Genomic DNA, 10,697 nt, shown 5'->3' with positions numbered 1-10,697 from the left:
AAACGACTGGAAGAAGGCACCTGAAGCAACAGGTCATCTATATCAGGAAAAATCTGAATGCTTACGAGTCTGCAGAAGGCAATCGCAGGTGCTAGGCAACTCAATACAAAACCGCACTAAACAGTGAGAAACCTCATTCTACTGACTAAGAACTTGATTCCACAACCTCTTAAAATACTACTTCTCATGTCTAATCCTGCATTAACTATAAGATTGGGAAAGGCACTTGCTCTGAAAGATTTTTGAGATGGACTGAGTGAAAAATTACACCAACTGCTCCATATTACCTGAGAAAGAGATCACTGCAGTTCTTGTTCAAAACTAAACCCAGAAATTTCTCAGAATGGATAGAAGCAAATTTTTTTCTGTTTTGGACACGTGTCAACATTAAAAAAGCACTGCAGTGTCTGATAAATTGAAACATTTAGATTCTAAATAGTGTCTCCCTAGATAAATCAGCTGGCTCAAAATGGATAAATGTAGATTCCCATTAGTTCAAAGTGAGCAAATACTGAAGGCAAGGCATTCAGTAAATATGCTGGAAGCAGCAAAAAATCCAATAGCAATGGGAAATTGGTAGTGAACAGTTGCAACAAAATAATCTAAAGTGCGTCTGTGAGCTTTGGGATTGATAACATGCAGGTAAACTTCCTGCATGTCCACAGTTAACAGAAAGGCAAACCCTGGGCCGTCTTTTTGTACAAATAATTTCAGGACTGTACAATCTAAGATGTGAGAACCACAAAAAATAACATGACAGTTTAGTGCAGAGGATTAAGGCTAGATACTGCTAATAAACTTCATCTCTTCATCTGGTAGCCCTGGATTTCATCTGCCCACTGTGTGATTCTAGGCAAATCATTAAACCAAATCCTTGAAGATGGCAACTGTGCCTAGTGGGTGCACAGAGTCAGAAAAAAAGAGAACATTTGAATAAAATATCTATCCCTCTTCTGTGAAAGCAGCTGCCTGATTTGTTTTACCCAACAGTTTCTCAACTAATGACACAGCCAGATTATTTTTATCTCTTGGGGTAACTGGAAGAAGTTCTGGGGCTGATGGTAAGCAGAACTCTACAATGTAGCCAAAGACAGTAACTCCCTTATCTATGTTTCTGTTATTTGATAACAAAACAGTGAAAAATAGGAAAAACATCCTTCTGAAAGTTTGTTTGTGTCTTTCAGCTTTTCCCAGTTAGGGGTCGCCACAGCGGAACTCCGGTCCGCTAATGATTGGCAGTAGATTTTTATGTACTGGGTTGCCGGGCCTAACGCACAACCTTCAACGAAGGAACGCCCATTCACGCATGTCGTTACACAGAAGACGCTCTAACTGAGAATCGAACTGGCAACGTCTAACTGTGAGGCGACAACGCTACCGCAGCACCACCACCGCAGTATAAGTAAAGGAGAGAAAGAGAAAAAAGGCGAGACACGTGATGGCTGAAACTCTCATTGGTTGTTACTATTCTAAGTCTTAACCTGTTGAGACTTACTTTGCTTTCCTCTGCTTAGACTTCCATTCTTTTTTTTTATTTATTTTTTAACTGTTTTTTTCTTTTCTAATGCTGTTTCTTATTATCACTCCTATACAGGGACACATACATCAGAAGAATCTATTGTGAAGTATTTTCGAACGGTACATTGAAATGTGTAGCTAACGTTTATCATTGCTTTCCCTATCTCTCGGGTTTTCACTGTTATCTGTACTCGAGAACAAAACAGTAAACGTGGATAAACAAATACGTAAAAGACATCCTTTCATATCATTTGGAAAAAGCAGGGCTCTACAATGCACATCTCTAAAATACTAAGCTAGATGTTGCAGTTCTGCTATAGCTTCCACAGACACACTAAGTCATGGAAAGAAACTTTACTAGCTGCTTCCATCATTTTTATCACTTTTTCCCAGCTTTTATATCAGCAGCACCAAGTGTAAGTCATAGTCTGCTATTAAGATCACAATTCTGGTGGAGCACCATATGTGTCTGGTACTTTACATACCAAAAACTGAGATTGCCAGATATATAGATCCTCTTATAGGTTCATAGGTTCATACTAGGCTATCTGCCCTAGGGCATTTATAAGCCTAGCCAGAGTGTGTTTGGCTTTCGCCACCCATTTTAAATTAATTTTGCTATGCCCTTTTGCGAGGTTAGTATACTGTGCCTCTGTCTAACAGTGACACAGAAGTGATACCCGGGGTAAACCTACGATCTCCCATCCACTCATCAAGATTCCACTTGAAGAGAGTCAATGAGGGACTCTGCCTAACCTGGACTGGGATTTTATTCCAGAGTGAAGGGAGCCTCTGGGTTATGAATCTGTCCCTCCAGCATGTCCTATTTATTTCAGTGCTGAGGTTCAGGTCTCTCGAGTCGTGCTTCGATGGGATTTGGATTTTCTGAGGTGCAGCATGTCCATTAATTCCAGGTTGGACGTGGCTTTATACGTCAGGCACAGATCGCCTCTGAGCAGGCGGTATGCCACTGAGTAGAGCTGGAGTTTCTTTAACTGGGCAGCATATGGCATCTGTTTGAGCCCTTTGATCCTCTTGGTGAGGTACTTTTGGGGTCTTTCCAGTTGCTGCAGGTGTCTGGTAAGGTACATTCTAAAAGGGGCATTGTACTCAATTATGGGCCTGATGAGGGATGAGTAAAGAGGCACGATGACCTCCCCTGATCTAGATGTGAATCCCTTCATGATTAGGTGGGCTACATAAAATGTTTTCTAACCACTTTGGCCACGTGGTTGTCAAATGAGAGATTGCTATCAACTTGGGTCCCCAGGTCCCTAATTACTACTTCTGTACTTAATGGATTACCACCTATGTGGTAATTTGTGACACTTTGTTTTGCCAAAGGGATGACTATACACTTTTGGCGTTTAGCTTGAGCCATGGCTCTGGCACCAGTTGTCTGTTTCTATGAGGCCCTTTTGGAGGATGCTTGTATCGGCTGGAGAGTCGATTATGGCGCCCAGTTTGCAGTCATCTGCAAACTTGGTCAGCCACAGTCCTTCCATGTTGGCCTGTACCTCCGAGAAATATATACCGAACAAGAGAGGTCCCAGGACTGAGCCTTGTGGGACGCCACTTGTAACTGGTTTGGAGTCTGACATGGCTCCAGCAATTCTAACCATGTGGGTTCTGTCCTTGAGCCAGTTTGCAACCCATCTAGTGACATAGGGGTTTATATTCAAGCTGGTGAGCTTATCTATAATGCCCGAGTGGGGTATTGTATCGAAGGCTTTTGCGAGGTCCAGGTAGGCTGTGTGGACTACCTTCCCCTCGTCAATGGCCTTGGTGACTGTTTCAAAGAAATCGACCAGGTTTAAGAGGCAGGATCTGCCCTTAACAAAGCCGAACTGGGTAGGATCCAGTGTCTGTAGGTCCCCAATATCTTTATTTATGAGGTCCATGATGATCCTTTCCATGGCTTTGCAGACCAAGCTAGTCAGGCTTATGGGGCGATAGTTTCCAGGATCCGTTGAGGCACCACCTTTGTGGAGAGGGACCACTGTTGCTGTACGCCACTCTTTAGGTACATATCCTGTAGTAAAGCTGAGATTGAACAGTAGTTTTATGTTTGGGTTTAGCTCTTCTTGGAGTTCATGTAGGATGCAGCCTGGGACACCGTCTGGTACCATTGATGCTGTGTTTTTTGCTTTGGAGAGGACGGCTCTTACCTGAGCATCTGAGATGTCAGGGGGGCAGCACTCTGCTGGGATAGATATTTCCCTTTTGGTGGGGAGGGGGGGAGAAGTTTGCACTGAATCTGTCAGCTAGGATGTTGGCAATGTCTGTGGGTTCGGTGTATTTTTTGTCATTTTGGACTAATTCTGAGCATATCTGGGAATTCCCACCCAGGTTCCTAACATAACTAAAGGAAGCCTTGTGATTATCCTTAGTGTCCTGTGCAATTTTTCTCTCGAAGCTGGCCTTAGACGATTTTATGAGTGCCTGTAGTTTTTTGCTAATACTGATCAGAGATGCCTTCTCTTTTTGGGATTTTGCTCTATCATGTAGTAGCTTCCTCCTTCTATTGTACAGTTTGTTTATGGCTGGGGTCCACCAGACAGGACGTCTGCCTTTGGAGGATTGGGTCTTGGTTTTATTTGGGATTGCATGATCCATGCATTCCTGAAGGTGTTCATAGAATGTGTTTATAAAGGATTCTGCGGTCTGGGCCGTATTTTCCACAGGCCCGGGGGCTTTGAAGGATTCCACCTCGGTTTTGAGGAGTGTGAAATTTGCTTTAGAGAAGTTTTTCACTGTGTTTTTCTGGGCAGGGGGTGGGGTCGGGATGTGAATATCCAGTGAGATTACTTTATGGTCTGATCTTACCAGTGAGGGATACACTTCTGGTCTGGAGCATAGAGTCCCCATGTTGGTGATGATCAGGTCCAGTATGTTTTCCCCTCTTGTGGGAGTGGTAACAAGTTGTTCCATAGCATCTGAGTTTATAAATTCTAGGAACAGACCCATCCAGTATTTTATCATTTTCCACAACTGCTAAAGTACGGAGAGTCGGTGTCATTATTGACCATTTTCAATGACATTTGTGTCAGCCAATGGATTTTTAGAAAACTATATGACGCATTCAATAACCGTGTAGTATCTTTACATTGTTTTTCTTTTTTAAAAAAACAAAAACTTATTCTGGTCTTCAAAACATGGCATAACTTCTGGAACAACCAATGAAGTGGGTGACTTGAACTTCATTTTAGTGCAGCATTTCTTTGGAAATTAAATTCCTTTGGACACCATTCCAACTGATCCTTCCTCAAATTTAAAATTTCACCAAATGAAATGTCTTCTGAAGGACAACCAGTAAAAAAGTAAGTTCTCATTTCCAAACTCAGTGTGCAAAGATAGCCACAATCTCTATGGCAACCATAAGCAGCATGCACCCCTTTAAAGTTTCCCTCTCTGATTTAGTAATGCTGAAGAAGAACATCGAGATGGCCTATAATTCTAACAATTGAAACATTACAGTGCTGGATACAAAGTAGTGGAAGTCACACTGGGACATGTGGACACCTGCCAGTTTAGAGTCACACAGATATCACAAAACAAAAAAAAAATTCAGTTTCTTATTTTAGTCTAAGATACACAACACCATATTAAACAGAATCCTGGTGATGTAACTCAGCTTTTAGCAAAAAAAAAAAAAAAAAAAACTCCCAATATTTTACAACAGAAAACAAAGTACATCATCACACTCTGAGTTGAGGTATAAACCATATTTTTATTCCTTAATAAAAACTCAAGGTTTAATAATTTAATAAAAATGTGTCTTCAGGTACATCCTTAGTAATACAGCTACAAAGTATTTAGTGCCACGGTGAAGTTTGTCTGCCGAATTTCACTGTTTATTACCACCACTTCTCAAAATGAATCCAGTCTCTGGGCGCGCCAAGGTTTTCAAGTTGTTGAGAAGTAGATTCAATCATAGGTGGAGGACCACAGATATAACACAGGCAGTCTTGTGACAAATGTTTTGCAAGGATTTGCTCAGATATTCTTCCTTCTGTAGGAAACATGAATTGGACAACTTACTTGAAATGCAGACAGACATTCTTTGCTACATGACCAGTCAACTTACTATTACGCTTAAATGCTGAGGTTCAGTGGTATAGACAAATTACATGTTTCAGTCATAATTACTGTCTACACAGTACTAACTTTCTTGATCCTGCACCAGTTTTAAGTTATTAGTAATATTTTATAAGTTGGTCTGTCTCAACGTGGCATGGTAGGGGAGTCATTCTGAAGTGAAAGACTTCACTTTTATTAATCTACTAATTTTTATTTTATTCATTTATTAACTTGGTAACCCCCTTTGGCACAAACAACTTTTCACAGAAGAGACTTGCTACAAAATACAAAAGTTGAAAATAAGGTACGGACTCAGACCAGGAACTAAAGCCCCAACCATTCTCATGCTGTACTGTCATACTTTCCAAAATGCACTTTATGCCCCATAATATGCAGCTGTTTTTCCTTTCTTCTTCCTTCAGTGTTCATTATTTGTTGACTTCAGATATGTGTATTCTGCATGAAAGTTTTCTCTGGGTATCTCAAAACAGCTCACACTGCAAGTGGCTATACTTAATCATTTACAAGGAATTTTGACTGACATACAGATAATGCAAAAATTGGTTAGCACTACATATTTATCCAGTGCAAGCAGCTCTGATTTTTAACAATATTTTATGCACCTTGACCATCTGTGCTGCAGCTAATTCTAACTCTACACCCAGCCCTACATACTAGTGTACTAAACACCCTTTCCTTAACAGTACTACTATAGAATCAAACATACAAATACACACCAACACACCAGTACCAGGACACAACACACATCTAATCCTCTTCCCCAGTCCTTACTCTAACCGTAACCCATAAACACTTTCACAAAAACCCCAACAATTTCAAAACTTTCATTACAAATGAAGTTTTTAGCATTACTACCCACTCCCACTTACCTTATATTTAATCTACAATATGACTACTTTACCACTTGACAAATATAAACATTTGACCATTTTCACCACCAAAAAATCTCTGCAACAAAACATACCTGCAACCAAACATTCTGTACTCATACACGTGTATACAAATATTTATATATCCATACACATGCAGCTATCTGGGTGTATGACTTTTTAGTGAAACTCAATTTGCCTATACATGGAAAACTCAAAAGAACAAATTATTTTTGTATGGCATAAGCTTATTTACAATCACTTGTATCAATTTTCTTAAAGATGTACAAGTAAGAATGCAGTTTGCTTTATTACGAGCGCTGCATTATGCAAGTTGGTGGGGCACTTCCAGTGCATTTTCCTTTCTTTTGCTGAAGTGTGACTAAGGAGATGTTATATGTAAGTTAAGGGGGAAGGGGCAGAGCATTCCTCCTCTTCACAAAACATATGGCGAGTTTCAATAAAAAAGACATAAACCCATATATATGTGTATATATATATATATATATATATATATATATATATATATATGTGTGTGTGTGTGTGTGTGTGTACACATATATATATATATATATATATATATATATATATATATATATATTATGTACACACACACACACACACACACACACACACACACACATATATATATAATTATATGGATCAACTTTGAAAGGTCAAACTTTCAAAATTGCCGAGACCAGAATATCGAAGTTTTGGAACTTGGAATGTTTTTAATGGAGATTGCTGTACAGCTCAGAACAGGAAATTTATTGTTTCCCTCACTGTAGTGCGATGTCAGAATTGGAATATTTGTTTAAGAGGGTGTGGGGCATCCCCATAAAAGCGTTAATTAAAAAAAAAGTTTTCAAGTTTCAAAACTTTGATAGTCTGGTCTCAGCAGACTGAATTTTGAAGTTTTGGAATTTTTTTTTTTACTTTTTTGCAGGGGGGACCACCCTGCACCCCCCCACACACCTCCTGCTAATTAAATATACCAATTCCAAGATTGCACTACAGTGAAGAGAACTGTAAATTTCCCATTCTGTGTTGTACGTCAATCTCCATTTAAACCGTCTGAAGTTTCAAAACTTTGATATTATGGTCCCTACCATATGAAGTTCAAAGTTTCAAAAAGTTTTAAAATTTTTAGCTTCCAAAGTAGATACCCACATGCATACACACATGTACAGGTTAAATAGGAGATTAAATAAAACAAAATAAATGCTGCAGGCTCAAAGATGATCCACCAGGAAATAATTTATTTTAGTAAGCGCTTTCGTTTTACTACACTCAGTAAAACTTCTTCAGACTGAAGGAATGCAGGAGGCCTGACGAGTCACAGAATTTTGAAAAGCCAACTCCTAAGCCATCATTACCTACCAGCAGAGAGAGTATGACCTTGTATTGTTGAGATATGACATTTCTGTGGTGTTGTCTGTAACCACATGTAAAAGGCCAGGAACCCATAAATGGTGTAGAAATACCAAAGCTTGAATCAATGCCAGCACTTTCTAGATGTTTACTTGTTTCAGTCTGTCTGAAGAGTCCCACACACCTTGCCCTTTAGCTTTGATGGAAACTGCACCTCAAGCATAACCCAAAGTGTCTGGGCAGACTGAACTGTGGTTAGAAAACAGAAAGATAGTCCTAGATTAAAAGCCATTTGATACTTCCACTGTGTTCTTGTCTTACAAACCACAGCACAGGAATCTTAAAGTCCAAGGGGTGTAGGTGGTTTGTGCAAGATTTATTTAGGAACCACTAGATTTTTCTCATGTCTAATCTGGCAAGTAGTATTATGAGGATCATGGATGCCATGTGGCCTAGAATCCTGAGAAATTCTCTTGCAGGAGTCTGAAACTTAAGAAAATCTCAGAAAGATCTACTTGTGAGTGATTACCTTTTCTTTTGAAAGGAAGGCCTTTTGCTTGGGTGCATGTATTAGACACCTTAAAAAGACAATTTTGTGAGAGGGTGTAAGACAAGCCTTTTGTAAGTTCAAATGAAATTCCAGATACAACAGGATGTTGGACACCTTTGTTAAGGACTCCAGACATCTGGAAGAAGACTCCACAGAAATAAGCAAGTTACCTAAATAAGGAAAAATGTGGATGCTCTGCATCTGCAGTGAGCTAGCACTGGGGTTAGTCACTTTGTGAACATGTGAGGTGGGTGAAGTGGAGAGCCCAAAGGGTAATGCAGAGAACTGAAAATGTGATTCAGATATAGTAAACCTTACAAATTTTCTGAAACTGCGAGAAATGGGTATGTGATGTTAAGTATCTTTGAGATAGAATAGTTGTGTAAAATCTTACCATAACCATAGATGTCCTTCTCTTCCATGTTGCAGCATTCTGTATTCTTGGGTTTCCTCCTCTTGTTACCCGAATGTCCGGCCAATATTCAAAAGCTTGCAGTCACTGCCAGGTGCATGGGATGTCTGACATGGTTAGAGGTACATGGGCCATAAAAGTGACGTCTGCACACACCTGACCTAAGAACTGAGCGCCACAGTTGGACCCCAATCCTAGGCCAAACTGTGCAAGTTCAGTCCCATCCAAGAAAAGCCAAAATGTGAATAGGCAGGAAAGGAGGGAAGGAAGAAATACTGCAACATGGAAGAGAAGGACATCTATGGTTATGGTAAGCTTTTACACAACTATTCTATGTCCTTCTATTCCCATGTTGCATTATTCTGTACTCTTGGGTGAGTGCCAAAGCTCACTGTGAAGTACAGGGTGGTGGCTGGGAAGAATTCTACAGAAATCCATGGAGGATTGCCCTGACAAATCCAACAGTGGATCTAGAAATGAGAGCTAACTTGTAATGCTTGGTGAATGTGTGGACAGATGTCCACGTAGCTGCCTCTAAAATGGTGGCAGTGTCTAATCCTTTAAAGAAGGCTCCTGATGAAACCATGGCCTTAGTGGAGTGTGCTTTAACCTTAGACCCCAAGGATTTCCCATTGTGTGCATAGCAGAAGGTAATTGCCCCTGAAATCCAGGTAGAAATTGTCTGTTTAGTCAAATTTAAAAAAAAAAACTAGTGAACCAAAAATGGTGGTGGTATTAGTGTTCAAAAACAACAACATTGCGGAGCCCTGGGGTGGAAGGAGACAAGCAACTGATCAGAATTTCTGATAGATTTAGTCTTGTCTAAGTAGAACCTGAGCTGTCTGTACACATCACGGTAGTGTAAGGCTCTCTCACTGTCACTCTGAGGGTGGGCAAACAAGGTGGGAAGGTAAATAGCTTGGTTTAAGGAAAGTTCTTTGACCATTGGGCAAGAAGGAAGAATTTGTCCTAAGGGTTACCCTGTCTTTGTGGAAGATGAGGAAAGGGGGAATGGCCATGACAGCTTGCAACACAGACACTCTTCTGACCAAAGTCAAAGCCACTAGGAGTACTGCTTCCATGTGCAGTGTTTCAGAGAAACCTTGGAGGCCAGTTCAAAGGGGGAAAGCGTGAGCTTCTCCAAGACATAAGTCAGGTCCCAGGGAGGGGGAATAGGTTTCCATGGTGGCCTGAGGTGCAGGACTCCCTTTAGGAATAACTTTGCAGGCAATCTGGAAGTCTGCAGAAGTTCACACAGGTAGGACAGTACCAGAGGGACATCTCCCTGAAAGGATTTCAACTGTCTTTGAAGACACCAGATGGAGAATCTTTTCCATTTAGATAAATAAAATCTCCTAGTATTAGGTTTCCTGGCCTCCTGCAGGACTGTGAGCACATCCTCATTATACAAGTGTCTGTAAGGAATCAGAATTCTATCACCTACAGGGTGAGGTGTAGAGATTGCCAGTGTAGATGTATTAGGGATCCCTTGTCCTGTGTGAGAAGGTCCACTTTGTGGGGTAACTTGTGATGATTGCCCTTGGCTAAATGCAGGAGGAGGGGGAATCAGTGCTGTCTTGGCCAAAAGAGGGTCACCAACAAGATTTTTGGTCTGTCCTTCTGAATTTTCAGAAGGACTTTTAGAAGTGGGAAGGGGGGGAATGGATAAAGAAACATCCCCTTCCAGGAGATTGAAAAAATGTCCATTGCCCTCCCCAGAGGGTTGGGCAGCCTGGTAAAAAAAGACTGGAAGTTGCCTACTCATGTGGGAGGCAAACAGATCTATTTGAGGTGTACCCCATCTGTGGACTATGTCCAAGAACACATCCCTGTGGAGCATACATTCATGGGACATTGACATGGACCTGAATAA

The 10,697-nt window shown here is 40.7% G+C and overlaps 1 protein-coding gene across 1 annotated transcript in view; it reads right to left on the bottom strand.

The window, feature by feature from the left end:
• Positions 1 to 5,228: 5,228 nt before the first annotated feature.
• The window catches only part of OXNAD1 (oxidoreductase NAD binding domain containing 1), a 369,327-nt gene continuing 363,858 nt past the window's right edge, over positions 5,229 to 10,697 (bottom strand). The window contains exon 8 of the mRNA XM_044066774.1: positions 5,229 to 5,530. Coding sequence (XP_043922709.1) covers positions 5,376 to 5,530 — 155 coding nt within the window. The 3' untranslated portion in view covers positions 5,229 to 5,375. The remainder of the gene's footprint in view (positions 5,531 to 10,697) is intronic.

The sequence above is a fragment of the Protopterus annectens genome, chromosome 3.part1 (assembly GCF_019279795.1).
Source record: "Protopterus annectens isolate FY-2018-M chromosome 3.part1, PAN1.0, whole genome shotgun sequence".
Taxonomy (NCBI): Eukaryota; Metazoa; Chordata; order Ceratodontiformes; family Protopteridae; genus Protopterus; species Protopterus annectens.
Note: the sequence above shows the minus strand (reverse complement) of the source record. Positions and strands in the feature narration are given on the sequence as shown.